Source organism: Microtus pennsylvanicus, chromosome 1, assembly GCF_037038515.1.
Source record: "Microtus pennsylvanicus isolate mMicPen1 chromosome 1, mMicPen1.hap1, whole genome shotgun sequence".
In the NCBI taxonomy this organism is placed as follows: domain Eukaryota; kingdom Metazoa; phylum Chordata; class Mammalia; order Rodentia; family Cricetidae; genus Microtus; species Microtus pennsylvanicus.
The window spans coordinates 206,382,218-206,400,083 of NC_134579.1; the positions used below are offsets into that span (position 1 = coordinate 206,382,218).

The following is a 17,866-nucleotide window of genomic DNA, read 5'->3' on the forward strand; positions in this document are numbered from 1 at the left end:
TACAGGTCTTCCTATATATGCTCCATCTCCGCTCTCCTGGCCCTAGGTGCCTCCTGTGTCCTCCAATGCTAAATATAGCTAGCTGTCTGCGGCTGGCTGCATATGCAACCACACACTCCATCCTATTTGCCATATCTCAGTTACAGATACGGTTACCATCCTCCCAGGGTTATTCTATGCACACACTACGTGCTTCCAGCCAGCAAGAAGACCGAATCAAACAGAAAGAGAGACAAACAGAGACAGATTGGAGCCTGGCACCCAGCACATAGGCACATCAGGAAAAAGCGGCCTGTGGCTTAGTCTGCATTTGTTGCAAACCTAGTCTTCCTTGGGGGTGGGGGTGGGGACACGGCTGCCGGAGAGCCCTCTGCTCCCCCCTGCAGCGAATCCCAGCAGCGAAGAGCAGCAAAGTTAAGTTCAGGGAAGCGGTGCTTAGGGCGCGCTGGCGCTGTGATGTTTCCAGCAGTGCCTGAAAGCAGCAGCCCCCGGTAGGCGGCTTCCAGCAGGTTTGCGGTGTCTAAGATCAGGGAAGACCAGAATGTAAAGTTGGAGAACCCGGGAGTGGCGGGGTGCGCTCGCTGGAGTTGGGTCACCTGGGCTCTGCAGGATCGCTCTGCCCCCGGGCAGGGCCAGGGCCAGTGCTCACGCCAAGGGTACCTGCGCTGCATCGCCTCTAACTGCGGGCTCTGCTTTTTTTTCCAGGTGGCCCGTCCGCTGCTGAGCCTTCTGCGTGCGCGGGGAGCCTCTCTGTGCCTGGCCGGCTGCAACTAACCATGACCATGACCCTCCACACCAAAGCCTCGGGAATGGCCTTGCTGCATCAGATCCAAGGAAACGAGCTGGAGCCCCTCAACCGCCCGCAGCTCAAAATGCCCCTGGAGAGGGCCCTGGGCGAGGTGTATGTGGACGGCAGCAAGCCCGCCGTGTTCAACTACCCCGAGAGTGCCGCCTACGAGTTCAACGCTGCCGCCGCCGCCGCTGCCTCGGCGCCGGTCTATGGCCAGCCGGGCATCGCCTATGGCCCCGGGTCCGAGGCTGCCGCCTTCGGTGCCAGCAGCCTGGGGGCTTTTCCCCAGCTCAACAGCGTGTCGCCGAGTCCGCTGATGCTACTGCACCCGCCGCCGCCGCAGTTGTCGCCCTTCCTGCACCCGCACGGCCAGCAGGTGCCCTACTACCTGGAGAATGAGCCTAGCGCCTACGCCGCCGTGCGCGACCCTGGCCCTCCCGCCTTCTACAGGTACCCGCGCCACGTCGGGTTGGCCGCCGTGCCAGGGCTGGCCCGGGGAGGGAGCACGAGAGGGGGAAACCTCACGGGCCACAGACCGCCCCCTCCCACTCCTCGGGGAAGTCAGGAAGGATTCTCTGCGCAGCCCGCAGCCCGCCTTCTCTCGTTGGGCAGCTTTAAAACGATAACAGTAACAACAGCAAGAACAGTATTCTTTTCCCGCAGTTTCTGTAGGAGAGGCAGATTCAAAAGGCCCGTGTTTCCTAACTACACAACCACTGGAAAAACAGTCTAAAGAAGTTATTTCTGGGAGAACACCCCAAAGCGAATAAACCCCAGGTGGCCAGGGGGTTTGTGCAAGGGCCTTCTTTATTATTTAAAGATGGAGGTGTTTGTGGTTAATGGAGCTCAGGGGTAATTTATTTGTCATTATTTTAAAAAAATGTTTCAGTGTGTCGGGTTCAATGCTCTTTTATTTAGAGTATTGGACTGAAAATATGCAAGGTATACGCTAGATGATGAGGTTTTTAGGCAGAGGTGCCTACGGATCTTTTTCCCTGTCTTCCCCAGTCCAGGGTTCTAGATTCAGTTCCGGTTGCTCAGAAGAGCTGGTATGGGAGGTGAATGGGTCTCAGCAAGTTTTGATTTCTGGCTGAGTTCGAGTTAGAGCAGACTGCTGGCGTATGACTTCTGATAGCTGGGAATTCATAGGTGTCCCATGTATTTAGAATCTACCACGCAGAGGCCACAGCGCAGTAATACCCTGTAGCTAAGTTTCATGTCTGGTCCAGCCGGCAGAGAATGCTCTGGAGCTGCATGCAGGTTAGCTCCGTCCTGCCCCGCAGGCAGGCACTGTGAAAGAAGCCAGGGCAGTCCAGGACACGGGGGAATCCAGGGCACAGACTCTAGGTGACCTAAGTGACTACTGTTTTGTGTCTTCAATTTTAGCTTCTCCTAAGAGATTATTATTATTATTATTATTATTATTATTATTATTGTTGTTGTTGTTGTTGTTATCCTTACTTTTGATGTCCCTTTCCTCTCATTTCTCCTTTGCCCCGTGGGCCTGCAGAAGGAGTAGGTGGGTGGGTCTGGTAAACACCCACCTGTAGAGTTCCCTAGGGGTCAACAATCCATGGGACAGGATTGTATACATCTTCTGATGCCCACATGCTGCTGAATCTAAGCTAGCCCACTGTAGCTCCTGGCATTTGGCTCCTGCCTGTGTCCAGACCTTCTGCATTACAAGCCTTGGACCATTTTTTTTTCTCAGTGTTCTTTGTCCAGATGTATTTACAGCAGAAGAAACAGGACCAAGGTGCAGATTGGCCCCAGAGGCTATTGAAGGGTGATTTCTCGGTATAGCCAAACTCACCTCCAACCCACACAGGGGACCAAAGCATCAGATACTGAGGTGGATCCAGGCCCAGATTTCACATTCAGGATGAACAGTGACCAAAACTTTTTTTTTAAAATTTTTGGGTTCAAATTAATCTAACTTGCTTTAATTCAGGGTTAATATGGAAGAGGGAAATGATTTCTTCTTTCGACTTTTTTTCTTCTAAGTCTGAAGAACAAAATCTAGCGATTAAGACTAATTCATCCTTTTTGAATTCCTTGATGTGGAGGAGAGAGTTGGGAAGATGTGAGTCCTGTAACCTTGTGATGGAGTTCCCAAAGTACTTTCTCTTCCATTTAATTTTCAGTTCTTTTATTGCAAATTAATGCCACTGAATTTCAATGGGGACTAATGAGCGGCTCCGTGGCGGGTTATTTACTGCCTTACTGATAATTACAAAGCGAGCATGGGAAAATAAAGAGAGATCACATTTTATTCAACACCGTCCATCATCTCTGTGGCAAAGACTCTCACCACAGAATACCCCATCTTAAACTTTTACTCCAAGTAATATTCAGATACTTAAAAAATACAAAACGACAAGGGATTCTTATAAAAAGTAAAGCAAAGAAAATGTTGCACACAGGTGGAGTTCTGGGTGAAAATTTAGTTTTAGATTTTCTTATTTGACTCATTTTCTATAACACCTTTGCTGTTTTGCTTGAATTCTGTCTCTTATTACTTAGGGAAAAAGGAAAGTGCCTCTGCAAGTGTTTCAAATGGGAATTTATGATAGATTTTTTTCTTTCTGAGATTTTCTTTTTTGAATAACTCTGGATTAATAAAAAAAGAAAGAAAGAAAGAAAACAGTTGAATAGGCTCTTTTCAAAAATCTTCACTCTTCCTAAGTAGTTCTCAATCGTTTGGGGGCTGAAAGCTGAGCTTTGACACACTGCTTCTCATGGTCCAGTAGATGATGAAGTCAGTTTACCAGGTCCAGGTTCTGAAAACAGAACGAAGCCTAAAAGAATGGTGTTTTAGCGTGCATGAGAACACAGTTTGGGCCGGTTCTGACTCCTATGGATGCCAGACTCGTGAAAAGTATATTTCTTACTGTGGGTTGAGGTTAAAGAAGTTTGGAAGATACAGATCTAAAATGGACTCAGGAGAAAATAAACCACTTACGCAAGTGGCTGTAGTTTTATTTATGCAAACCCCAAAGCTAATTGGTCTATCTTCACTTTATTTCTCCCGTACATGTTACCTTGGTGTCTGCGGCCCAGCCAGACTAGGATTGACTATTTCTAATGGTGGAATAGGGATACTTTGTGAACTCCCCACCTGCGTGTCCCAGTGGCCATAGGAATGGTCCGGGAATTTGGATGAAGTTTGAATCACTCAACATCTACCTGTTACGGCTACCTTCTCCATTAGCCACAGCATGCAGCCATGTTCAGATATGAGGAGAAGAAGCAGGTAACATCGCTTGGGGCTTATAATAAAGCAAGAAATGCTGTCACCTGCCAAGATAACTTGTTACTGAGACACGATACGTTCATAATAAACAAGTTGTGGTTTTATGGGCAGTGTCTTACTGAAAATTTCATGGAAGTCATCTTATCCAGAATTCTTCTTTAGCTTTTAGCCAGCTTTGAGGATTTCAAAAAAAGTTAAAGATGAAACAGTTATTGTGACCATAATTAAAAAAAATTAACATGGGTGTTCATTGATGCCCGGATATTATAATTTTAGTTTAGTCAGTATTTCTAAGGGCAGCACACTGGCCGCCTTTCTAACAAAATGAAGCCAAACTTAACAAATGCATGGGCGAACCTTCCACATCAGCCAAACCCCTGGTCCTTTCGAGATGATGTCTGTATAGTTTGGAGAACTGGTTTGTGTGTGGCGATCACTGAAGATCACTTCCCAGCTTTGAGAGGTTCCAGGGAGAGAGTTGAGGGACAGATGTTCCAGTGTCCCATAATTCCTGCCAGGCACTCGAATGAGCTGGCCGCTCTTTTTCTTCCAGCTATGACATGTTTTAATCATTTAGGTTGTCGCTGACTACCTGACACATCAAACCGATCTAAGAATAGCACCACACACTCTGGAAGCAGCGTATGCTTGGATCTAAATGGCACCACATCTCTGAACCCCTTTTCTTTTTCTCCGGCCCCGTGCGGCTTGGGCCCACCTTGGAGAGAGCTCTTAGGGGTAACTGTCACTCATTCCCATCTTCTACCTATATTAACTTGGATCCCATTCCGCAGTTTTTGTTACTTATGCGTTATGAGTATATGTATATGTGTGTGTGCTGTGAAATTCATAATTTGAGAAAATTCGGGTTGAGCATTTTTGATTTCTTATGCTTTAAAAACTTAGATGGCAGGGGCAGCGGGCAGCAGGCAGCAGGAAGGACTACAAAGGATGCCCCTGCGCGATGATGAGAACATGGCGCTTTTCCGTCTGAGACGGAACACGTGAAGGCAGTGTGGTGGCCCCACAAGTATGCAGCATTTGCTATTGCCTTACCCACATTGACTGTCAGTGCGTTTGTGTGCGCTAGAGCCAGAGACAGATCGGAGTGGCCAGGGGTTTCGTTAGAAACAGAGTGACGGCAACATGAAATCATCTTTTCCTGCAAGCCAAATCTAGATGGAATCTTTATTACTCCGTGACATTCATTTGCTCGTCATAAAGAAACATGTGTGTTATAGATGCTTTTCTAGAATATCCACAGTCCAAGAGGTCTATAAAAATTTAGTATCAGGAAATTCACAGATCTGAATCACGTTTTTACCAACTCCGTGCAATACGCAGATGAACCCTCTTCTGTCTTCCCTGTGACGTCAGCATTATTTTAGGGTAATTTGGGAAGGTCCAGGATGAGGGAGCAGTGTACGGAGTGCCCCCCCCACCTTCTGTCTCAGGAAACTGTGAACGGGGAGAAAGGAGTAAATTAGCTTTTCATTTCAATGTTGAGTTTCGGTTCCTTATTCAGGAAAGGAAAACGTGGAATGGCTATACTTGTTTCGAATCAAAATGCATACTCCCAGAGAGATTCGAGATAAGTCCAAAAAGTAGAGCCGTTTACACACACACCAAACAGAGTGGAAACATATGGACTTTCACCAAGAAGGCGGCAGTTCATCAAAGTTACGAAGGAGTTTTATTTTACGGGTTCGGCTCTTGCAGTGAGCTGGTGGATAATTTTGTTTTGTAAAGAGTTCCCTCTTCATCCTGCCATCTTACTCCTTAGTGCTGAATGGTCTGGAAGTTAAGGGGACACCTTTATGATACGCTTTGTCTTAGGACTGGGGAAAAAAAGGCATATTTGACATGTTCTGTGCTTGGAGAATATTATTAGGAATTCCAGGAAAACATTTGTCTTACTTAATCAATAGTGTTTAAAAATAATGTTTACTTATCTATATTTTATTAAAATGTGATGGTTAGAAATATAACTGTTTAGGGTCCAGCTAACAGAATTTTATGTAGTTTATTGAAGCAGTGATTTCAAGTAACTTGGTCTAAACACTAAGGTTGTGGTTACCATTTATAATTGATAGGGCGGTGTGGTGGTGACCTAGGATGGCAGTGTGGAAGACGGTGGTAATGACGGTAATGGTGATGGAGGAAGATAATGATGATGACGTCGATGATGATAGTAACTGTATGGGGCTCCGTCTAGATCAGAAGTGTTTTCTGTGTAGTACGGGGATGTTTATCCTACACACACTGAAATCTTCTAATACATTTGATTTATTTTGATTATTTAGCTATAATTTAGAAAAAATTCCAATGATATTACCCATCAAATTAATACTTCCATCCTACTAAGTGCCGCAAACTGCCATGTAGAAATGCCAAACTCCTTCAAGCCATAAACAAATGTGGGGTTCCCCATCCTTTGAATTTTTAAGAGGGACAAATGTTGTTATGTGTTCGTTCCCCCAACTTTTTCCTACTGGGCTCAGTCATCTTTAACAAGGTGGTAGACTTGGTTTTTTTTCCCCTGTAATTTTTCTCATTTTTGGAGTTCCTGGGCCTTGTACATAGAAACACCGTGAAGGTTTGCTTTGTGTTAGTAGCGTTTGTCAAGGAGCTTTCAGATATAGGTGCATTAAAGCGAGCCCTTCAAATTCAGAGCCTTTCTGTGGATCCGGAGAGTGGAGAAAGCCCTCAACCGTGATTTCATCCAGGTTGGAAGTCACGCAGCTGTCCCCCCCTTCTCTTTCTCTCAGCTCTATTCTAGTCCCGCGTTCTGAGGCCTCAGCTCCTTCCTTGACTTCCAAATGCCAGCACATGTAGGGGTCCCGGGAGTGGACTGGGGGTGTTCCGCAGTAGCCAGCAGGCAGCTTTGCGGTTGTTGTTTGAAACTTACAGATTTTTTTATTTGTTCTAAGACCGCAAAAACAAAATTATTACCTCTTAGTTTCTCATAACTGATAACCTCAGTTATTAGGTTAGAAACTGCCTTCTGCACACCAACCCCTTTTCTTCGTCATCTTTTTTTTTAATTTTCAATTCATTCACATATTTTCTTGTTTTCTTTATCTTCAAATAAGCGAAAATGTCACACTCCCCTTAAACTCTCCCTGGCTTTTCGTGCCATTATCAAGCTTTCTTTATGCATCTGTTTATGCTCGGATTTCTCCTCCACCTTTCCTGGCTTATTTCTCTCTAGACCTAGTTCATCTATTATTTTAATGACATTGGAACAGGTCCGGAGACTTCCTCTTTACCATAGGAAAGCCGATAGTTGGAGGATGTGCGTTTGTAACTCAGAAGGTCATGGACTAGATGGAGAATTCCAAAAAGGATCTCCCGTCTCAGCTTTATGGCTAGAAACTTGAAGGAAAACAAGGAAGCCATTTCCACTTAGTTAAGTGGCTTGGGTAGTTTATTTCTTCCTCCATTTGGCTCCCCTCTTCCAAACTGAGAAGAGCGTGGAGGCCATGGAGGCTATAGTTTACAATAAAATACACTTTAGCGTTCCCAGGAAGACATAGGACAGTACTGCCTCTAACAGCCAGGAAATCTTACCTACTGGTATTTCAAATTCAGCTTTTTCCTTTTCGGTGTGTGTGTGTGTGTGTGTGTGTGTGTGTGTGTGTGTGTGTGTGTATGTGTGTGTGTGTGTGTAGGGAGGCAATGTATATGGCATACAAATAGTTAAACTGCCATTTGGGCCATTGTTCTTTGGAGTTCTAGAACCATGTGCGTCTGTGCAAGGCCTTTATGCTAGTTTTCTACCTCCACGAAAACACTCATCTAAAAAGCGGTTTGAACCTAACGACGATGCACTTTCCTTCTATCAGGAAAGCATTTAAACGGTGCTTTGTGGAGACACTGTCAAACTTTCGCTATTCTCCGTTGTCAGAAATATGATTGATTTTAAAGATATTTTGTGGAGACGGGTTTTTGTTTGGGGGTAGACTTTAGAGTATTTCTGCCAGGATATTTCCAGCAGTTTGGAGTGAGAGGATGCAGTTCCCAGTTTGAGTACAAGATTCGAGTCTTTTCAGAAGGTATTTTCAGAAGGTGCTTTCCGTTAGGCATTTTAGTCATAGGAAAAGGATTGTGGGGCCTTGGGAAGTCTCTTTGGTTTCTATACGCAGGATATTTGAGCACTGACGGGTCCAAACAGACACTGGGTCTGATTTACGTCCATTCCCCTCAATCCGCTGTGAAGCTGTCTGTGGCTGTGAGTTGAGAGGCTGATGGTTCGGGGCAAGGATGGAGGCAATTGGGAAGCCTCCGCTGCAGCAGCCTCTTGGGTAAGGCCACGCAGGAAGGACTGGCTGTTTTGATGCCTTCGGAAGTATGTGGAAAGTCTGTGGATCTCCCCTTCCCTAAAGAATGAATACACAAAAAAGGGTCCGGAGGGCACACGGTCAGCCCTCATCTACTATAGATTCAGTCCTTAAAAACTCGCTCGTTGGAATTGATCAGAAGCCCCCCAGGCCACAGAGAGGAGGATACTTTCTTAGCCTTTTCCGGCCATGTGTGGCATAAGGAAAACTCGAACTCATCTACTTTGTATCTTCTTTCCTAAGGCTGAACCCGACAGACTTTCATATTGCTCCATACTGTGTGTCCTTTTGGGGGTCTATTAGTGGCAGAGTGTTGGCATTTTTATCTCTTTTGTTTGTGTTTTTACTGTGTGTGATGCCCCCAGGCACGGCGCTGAAGTGCTTTCTAGTGTTTCTTAGTGCAAAAGGCGGCCAGAGATAAGCTGTGTTTAGCTGTAACTTGTACTGTGGTTGACTGAGTTCGACGTTAATGAATCAACAGTTTATATTGTTTTAAGCAGAAGCACACACACAGTAAGGTTTTGTGTTGATCGGTTGGTAAACTGTGACCAGAATCTTCCAGAAACCCAGCCTGTTTTCTTCTCAGAGAGCAAGGGTTTAGTACCCATTAACCGTGCATTCACGGTGACTTCACAGAACGTATCTACTGGGAATAATTAAGGGTATAATGAAAACACGTGCTTGGGAGCCGGGCCGCCTGTGTCTGCCTTCCGCCTGGACTCTTGTCTAGTTGGGATCTTTGGCAAGTCACTTAATTGTGTGCCAAGGTATAGTCATGTGGAAGATGCCAATCAGAATAGGAACTACATATTTGGGATGTTGTGAAGACTGAGTTCATAGATACCTAGTGCTCGAGATGTGAGCTTGCAATGTGCCTGTGGTTTTGCGCCAGCCTTTTAATTTATTTCTCCCCACTTTCTCTCCCACTCTTTCTCCCTCTCTCCACCCCTTTTTACTGAGGCAGGCTCTCACTCTATAGCCAAGGCTGTCCTTGAGTTCATAGACTTCCTAAACCTGGGAACCACCAACCCCAGCAATATTTATTCCTTCTTTAAAAGGAGGTTGAGCGATATTCATCAGCAAAGAAGAGAGGGGCTCTCTGTGAGCCCACGGTGCTTATCGCTTCCTTCTCTTTAATTTGCCTACAAGGAACCAGCTTTAATGCCCCATTGTGATGAGAAGTTGAAGTTTTCCAACCAGAAGGAAGCAGGAAGCTAATATTTCTTGAAATGCCCGGGATATGCCAGGTAATATGTTGGCAGAGAACAAAGCAAGCAACAGCCTCCAAATAAGTGAGAAGCATTCAGTCGATAAGGAGGAGGGCAAGGCCTTAGATCTGGTGGGGTGAAGCAATCCCAGAGAGGGAAGGGTGAGGTGAGGGTGAGCCACTTGTGGGGGAAGCTGTCACATGCTAGGCAGGGAGGACGTTCTTCTATGACTTGGGGCCAAGGGGCATGTCTAAGCATCTACAGGGGTAGCTTGATACTGCTGGTGGCCTCGGAGAATGGAGGACGAGATGTAGAAATTACTCAGGCCTGGGTCTTCTCTCAGAGGTTCTGATCGTTGCTCTGAGGTGAAAGCTAAGATAGACGGTTAAAACAACAACAACAACAATGTACAGCTCCGTAGGGCTTTTCTAGTCAGTAGTCCCTTGTCTTGCGGTTTCCTTGACTGTCTGCACTACCCACCCCCACCCTTCAAACCACTTCACATGCGCGGGCTCTCTAGTGCAGTCCTGGAGATGGAGATGTGGAGGTCGTGATGTGGAGGTGGTGGCAACGTTCCTGGTGGCCTCCATGGTTTTGTTATGCTTGAAACTGTGAACCAAACTGATCCAAATGATTCCCTGGGGAGCCTGTCCTCCAGTGTGGATGCCTGTGGCAGGGCAGAGAGGGTGCTGAGGACAAACGTAACTGCCATACCCCTTTCTCCTCCTCCTCTTTCCAAAACTGAAATGGAGGTGAAGCAATTTTGGTTGATGTAGACACAAAGAAGAAGAACAGAAGGGTGTGGGCTTTTGCCACAGGATAGCAAGATGAAATTAGGAAATAACCTAAAATCATGGGTATAAACCCACACATCTGATTCTCTTGAATGATCTGGATTTTGCTCGGTGATTAGATAGTTTAATGTGATGGAAGCCCTTCCATCACCCCACTCTCCCGCCGCCCCAGTAAGGTTCTCTTCCATTTAGGCCTGTCAGAGAGTTACCAGGATGTTTGTGGTGGATATAACCTCCAGAACCTGCAATTAAATTCACATCGGTGTCTAAAAAAATCGAGCTGTGCCTCTGGAAAGTTCCTGAAAGTGGTTTTTATTTCAAATATAAAGATCACACCATGATAATGAACTCACAGATAAGATTATCACACAGCTAGCTTACGGTAGCTTCTTCAACAGCCACGTCCCCGCTTGCAAACTCTGTCCGTTGCAGTGAGCTTCTGTACGGATGGAATGGCCATTTCAAAGCCATGCAGCTTCAATTAGGGTTGCCCACGCTTGCCATCAACTCCATTTGTATGTACTTGTCCACAACAAAGAAAAAAAAACCCGGCTAAGTAGAAACTGGAAGAACAATGAGCTTTCTCTGGTTATCATTTCTGATGCATAGGAATCACGATTTATAAAATCAAACTAGCTCCCCCACTCAATCTATGGAATTCAACCTTATTTGAGTAAGTCTGTGTTTGCCATTAGGAAGTAATTTTATCCAGGAACCCAGGAACTTGAGAAAACTTCAGTTTCTTGAGGTGTTTATAGCGACTGACTATGATGGGCATAAAGGCAGTGCCAGTCAGTTTGTGGTATGCCTTTAAACACAGACATGGCAGTTCTTCCCATATGCCTCTTGGCATCACTGTCTGCTTTTTTGTTTATGGCTGGTCCTTCTTTATTGCAGTTGGAGATACCGGTCTTTCCACTTGAGAATTTATTTACTAATCTTTTAGCTTGTTTTGAGAACACCTAACTCTAGGTTTGCTTATCTGATTGGTCTTCCCCAGCTTAAGTATCTCAGTGCTTCCTCAATGGTCACATTCTAAGTGGGGTGACAGTCATACCCTTGTCATTTCATTCCAGCCAGTCTCCTATGATTGCTCTCAGATGCTCTCGTCCAAAGCCAAGCACTCCTCTCCTCTTCTTTGTTAGGATCCTAGTACTGGGAAGTCAAAGCTCCTCTCAAATGCTGCCTCTGTCTAGTTGCTTTACAGTATCTGTGGTTAACAATATTTTACCTCTTTGTTACCTTTATTGTGGTATCTATGGATTTTCTTTCATTTGACTCTAAAGAAATTGATCTCTTCTGTTTGTATCATCAATTAAGCAATTTCATAGATATTGTTAATTAACTCATAGATGTATTCACTCAACAAACTCCATTGTGTTTGGATCAAGTCCTGAATCCTATGGCTGGTACAAAGATCTGACACGTTGTTCTCAAGGGTTTTATAGTCAGGGAGGCAAATAAGAGTCTGCAAAGAAATGACAGTGGACTAAGAATCCCTCTAGAGGTTCTGTGGAGAGCATTAACAAAGAGTCAGTTTACAGTCCTAGCTCACTGAGGCAGAGGTCACAGAAGGGTTGACTGAGCAAGGGATATTCACCTGGGGGTCTTGAAGAATAAGGATGCAGCCAGGAGCTGGGCAAGGCTGTGAGCAGACCTGAGCTTGACTTGCTTAGGCAGTTCATCCTTGTAATCCCATGGAACTGCAAATACATAGCCAAATTGTTTCATTGGGAAAAAAAAGTGAACGTAAATTGTTAAGACTCAAAGGGATGAATAATAGTATTACCAGCTTGTGTGCTTGGGGGGTTTCAAGCATAGTGTACCGATACCTTGTTGATTAATTTACAGAGATGATCTTGTTTAATTTTTATGCCAGCATTCATAACCAGTACAATTATTGTTCTCAATTATGGATGAAGGAACTAAATTTCAAAGAGGGTCACAGGACCAGAACTAGAGAACCAGGGAAGCAAAGTCTAAAAGATGAAGCTGAAACCTTAAACGGCCAGAATTCTTTGTGGAAAAAGTGTCGGGATGCCTTCTGCCAGCGATCAAATCTCTGGCCTATTGGTCTCTTAGATTATTGGCAATGTCTTTATTTTTTGACTGTGACAATGCTTTCATCTTTGACTGTGTCCTCAGGCTGCTGCCTTCATTTTATGGGAAGTGGCTATTTTTATGATTCTTACTAAAACGTGTATTTAAACAATTATCCATTAAGTAGGGGGATGTTTTCTCTTCTACTATCAGAAGGAGCTATTAAATGTTATCCTAACAGTGCTTGCTGATAGCAACCTTATTAATTTCTTTGCATGTGAACTCAATCTGAGAATCTGAAATTGGGTTGGAGTTATGGTGTTCTTTTGGTCCAGTCCTCTGTCCACGTTTATAAGATCATAAAGCCATAGTGTTTTTAATCTAGCGGAGAGGCTAGCCAATGCTCTGCTTTTAGCCTTTTTGCTTTTGTGGAGATGAGACCTCAGCTTCTCAGCATGTTAACCTGAAGAGAGACCTTAGACATGATTTCTTTCTACTCTTTCATTTTCTGGATGAAGAAAATGAAGTCCCGAGAGGCAAAGTGACTTTTCCCAAGGTTCTCAGACTGGGAGAGCATAGTCAGGGCTGTGCTGAAGATCGACTCCCGTCCTCTCCCTCACACTTAAAAGACAGAAGCACAGTCAGTCCCATCCACCCGGGGACACTGACTGCATCTGAGCTAATTGTTGTAGTTCAGGCATTTGCAATGGAAGCTTAACAAAAACAAAATGGAATGAGGGAATGGTTGATTCTGGTTGCTAAGAAATTAACATGATGGCTGAAGCAAGTGTACTGGCTGCACCTGCCCAGACTGTCCATCTGTTTAATTGGTCCGTGGTCCATGTGAGCAATGCTAACCTCTGTTTGGAGTTCAGCTTTAGCTCCACGGTGGAGACGCATCTCCTATACTTATGTTTAGATTGTTTTCTCTCTGCCCTAATTATTATATTGTTTACTTTTGATTGAAGATTACCTTCCTTGTTTTCTCTTTTTTTTTTCTGTTTCCAAAGCTTAAAGGTTAGGCATTACCTTGCCAGATTTCTCTAGAGCCTCAGATTGACTCTCTTCAGATTTCAAGAGTGGTTGGGTGCTGTTTTAACTCTTTTCTTACCAATGCAAGGAGCTCACATGAGGTCATTTTAGAAATGACATAATTGAAGAACACAGGTTGTTGCTGCTGAAATTCTGTGTCTTCTCGGAGACTAATTTAAAAGCTGAGTGCTGACTTTGTCCTGCTTCCTATGAACATTTTCCCTCTGTAGTTGAATGTTGTCCCAGGAAATGAACTGTAAATTTAATAAGCACAACAATGGATGGAGCCACATGCGAGGTGTGGAATTAGGATTCCCAATAGATGGTCAGCACATTTATTGTGGCTGGTGGTTTTATAACTACAAAACAAAATGACAGCTTGCTCTGTGGGAATTTATATTTACCCAGATAGGGTTTAGAATTAAGGAGGTGAACAACGGTTTTTTCACTTTAATGGTTTTTTTAAGGAGTTAAGGAATTATTAGAACTGTCAGTTAAAGTATTTGAAAAGGCATCAGCCACCATTTTACACTTCACAGCACTGTGAAGCGAGCAAGTGCGAATTGAATATGCTTTTATTGGCACTGTATATTTCTGTGTGTAAACACGAGCCTGTTTGAGGGAGAAGATGCTCCATGGACTTCTTTACATTGGTTTTCATGTTTCCTTTTCCCTTTGTGAACAATTGTAGGTCAATAGGTATTTTCTTCTGTTTTGAAAAACTTGCGTCACTATCTTTTCAGCAGTGTGACTTCCACTAGGGAAGCACATCTGTTCTTGTGATATTTTGAGAGGTCCTTGTCCTGCACTCTAAGGGGTCCCTGGACATAAGTGGTGCTGGGCGTAAGACTGTCAGGTGGATGACAACTTATAAGTCAATCCTTCTCTATGGAAGGTGATCATTCAATCTTGGAGTCAAAGTCTCTCCGTCCTCCCCATCTTTCCTCTCTCCTCTCCTCTCCCTTCCTTCTGAGAATGTTGCACTCACATAATCCAAGGTAGCTTTGACCTTACTCTATAGTCAATCATGACCTTGACTTTCTGATTCTCACGCCTCAACCTTCCCAGTGTTGTGAACGCAGGCACTTGCCACCACACTTATGTCGTGCAGCGCTGATGATTAAACCTCATGCATGCTAGGCAAGCCGTCTACCAGTTGAGCTCCCGCTCCAGATGCTAGACCACAGCTTTCTGATGAGCTCTAGCGAATGCTAACATTGGCAGGTAGAGGGGAGCGGAGAAAGCTTACTGAAATCCAGGTGCCTCGTGGAACTTCCCTAACAACAGATGGAGAATCTTCTTTTTGGTAACTATGGTGGTCTCAATGAAGAGTGTCTCCCATAGACACGGGTACTTGAGCCCTAGGTTTGCAGTTGGTGGCTCTCTTTGGGGAGGTGGTTCAGCCTCATTAGTAGAAGTTTGTCAATGTGGGCGGATAGGTTTTGAGAGTACACAGACATTCTCTCTCGGTCTTGTGCCGTGAAGATGTGTGCTCTCAGTTTCCCGCTCCTACCGTTCCCGATACTTTCTGTCACGCCTCCGTGTCACCATGGACTCTTAAACCTCTGAAATGATAGGTGAAAATAAAATCTTTCTTCCATACACTGCTTTTGATCATGGTGGTTTTTTTTCCACAACAGTAGGGTAATTAATACAGTGAGTTGCACTGGGTGGATCACGCAATGAAGCCCTCTACCGCCCAGATCACTACAGGAAACAGGTAAATGTTAATTTAATGGGACAAACTACTGGTCCAGGTGTTCTCTCTCGTCGCTCTATGGGAGTTGGTCTCTTGAGGAGAAAATAATGAGTAAGCCTGTGATCATCAACGTTTTCTACTGTTGAGAGCTCAAGGATGTAATTGTGGCGGGCCCCACCCATCTTTACTGCCTTCCTTAAACGTGTCATATTTAGGGCTTCCAGATCAAATGCAAGTTGCAATTTCAGATAAGTAACGAATAACTTGTAAATTATGCCTCATGAGACAATTTGTTAAAAATTTGTTTTCTAAATCTGAAATTCAAATTTGACCATTGCCTTGCATTTTATTTATTATCTTATTGGGATAATCTGACAACCTTTCTTGAGTGGCCTGTTCATTGTGTTTGGGCTTTGAAGCCCCAGGGACAGCTTCTCTGTCAGACAGAACTTTCTAGTTATTATACAGATGTCACTTGTCCTCTTCTCTCTGAGTCTGTGGAGGCACACTGATAAAGAATTTCTCACTCATGTTTTTTTGAAATTGTTATTGACCAGGAGAGCTACTGTAGGTCTAGATCAAGCATGGACTATGCCATTATTTAGATAATGATAAGTCTTGATAAATATGTATTTTGATAATTATAAAAATAAATAAAGTATAAGGAAAATATTACAATATATATGGGGGAGAAAGCAAAGGACAGGGGTTGGTAAAGAGGCCTTGCTTGTAACTGTGAATGTCTCTGAGCACTATAGAAACAATGTTTCTTTCTGTAGTCACAGGGTGATTCTCTTAATTTTGTGGCATTATAGAACTTCAGAAATAGGGGCTCAGAAAGCAAGTCTCAAAAAATTTCCCTAAAATAAGAAAGGTTTAGGAAGAATCACACATTCCTCTCAATGAGGCGTGGATGAGCCCTGCACTCCCGGCTTCCACCTGTCTGTTCAGTTTGCCGCACTTTGAGTTTGTTGGCTTCTGGCAGGAAAACTTGAGCTTGACCGTGGCTTGAGAGGTAGGTGGCTTGCTATTTGAGGGGCTGCATGTGTGCAGACAGGCGCGGAAGCACAGGGCAGCTCCTGTGAAGAGTGGGGTTTGTAGGGAACCCAAGGACACAGTCTAAGATAGCGATCTTTGGAGTACAGACCCCATTAACTGTCGTTGTGTGGTTTTCTAGGGTTGCTTCTCTGAAATCCTCTTGATGAAAACATAGAGAAAAGGAACTGGAGAGTTCCTGAGCCCTCTGAGATATCTCCTTTTACCCTGATCTGATGCAAGGATACTAAAGGGTTCCCAGAAACACATTCCAGGATGTTTCTGGGAAATGAAGTTGGCACAAAGGCTGGAAGTATGCCATCCAGGGTTTCCAGGTGCTTAGAATACGTGTGGCCTTAGCTCTCAGAAACCCAGCCCAGTGGGCTACCAGATGAGTTATTGGCCCCCAGTGCGAGCTGCATTCAAAGAAAACACCGGGGATGGGGAAGAGCGTGAAATCCAAGATTTCTGGTTGAGTTTGTTTCTTGACTCGGTAACATTTTATAACTTGGAGAAACAACTAATAGGACAACCAGAGAATTTCTGACCCAGCACAATGTTTGCTTTGAGTATTATGTATAAGAGAAATAAGAAGATAGAATGTTAACGTTGATTTTCCTCTGAGCCAGGTCAAACAGAATAGAGGAAGTGGAGGCTGGGAGTCTATGCTCTTGCACCAGGAGACCTCCTGCTGCTTCCAGCACCACTGTGTGGACAAACCCATCGGAGGATGCTATCTAGAAATGAGAAGGTTTTCAGATTCAGAAACCTGCTAAGCTGGGAGCTGGGACAATCTGTGCTGGGGGTCAGCAACATGGTTGTTCCTCAAGTGGTCAGCCAGCTTTACCTGCTGCGTAACTTGTTCCTCGGGCTCCAAAAACCCTTGTTTTATTAAATTTGTTGACTCCCTGGGTACTGCATGGCACTTTTGCTCTTATTTATTGGAGAGTAATTAAAGTAACTATTAACAACCAGGTGTACAGGGAGCAGCGGAGCCTGTCTGACAAGCCCCCACTTCATGCAGTTGAAGTTGTCACGTCTTCAGTTTGCTTCAATGGGTGGCTGGCTGACTCAGTGTGTTCATGCTTTCAGCACAGATTAACTATTTACTTTATGCTAGGCATGGTTCTAAGTCCTGTAAAAGAAACTCTGAAGAAAGCTAGAAGAAAGGATGACCCAAAGAAAAAAAGGAAAAAGGGAAGGTTTTTGTAGGCTTGAAATAGTCTTAGCTTCCTGAACTCCACCACCAATGACTGAGGAGAAGGTTGGAAGGAAAGATGAGCTGAGAGATCAAACCCGCAATAGCCTAACCCAGGGACCACAGCACTGATGTGTGCACAGGATGCTGGAGAAGAGGACAGATCAAGTATGATGCCAAACACACAGAGATTCTTTCACACAGAACATCTATCTCACTATGGCAAGGCCGAATCTTACCGTAATCCCAGACCAGCTTTGGTGACACCTATGGGTAGGTGTAAAGGCCTCTTTCAGCTGTGGACGCTGGGACTAGACTTTCCTGGTTACTCCTTCTTGATTTTCCCACTGTCTCTACCAAGAGTCAAGCTCAGAGGGGAAATCAGGTTTCGCTGCTGATACAATAACAAAAGCAATCCCGCTTAATTCTCAGAAGACACAGTGAGGCGCTTTGGTGTAACCAGGAAATGTCTGCAGA

The 17,866-nt window shown here is 44.5% G+C and overlaps 1 protein-coding gene across 3 annotated transcripts in view; it reads left to right on the plus strand.

Moving 5' to 3' along the window:
- Positions 1–17,866, plus strand: part of Esr1 (estrogen receptor 1) — a 349,292-nt gene that overhangs the window by 96,004 nt on the left and 235,422 nt on the right. For all 3 annotated transcript variants that reach the window (XM_075949852.1, XM_075949861.1, XM_075949841.1), the window contains one exon: positions 706–1,240. In XM_075949852.1, coding sequence (XP_075805967.1) covers positions 777–1,240 — 464 coding nt within the window. In that variant the 5' untranslated portion in view covers positions 706–776. The remainder of the gene's footprint in view (positions 1–705; positions 1,241–17,866) is intronic.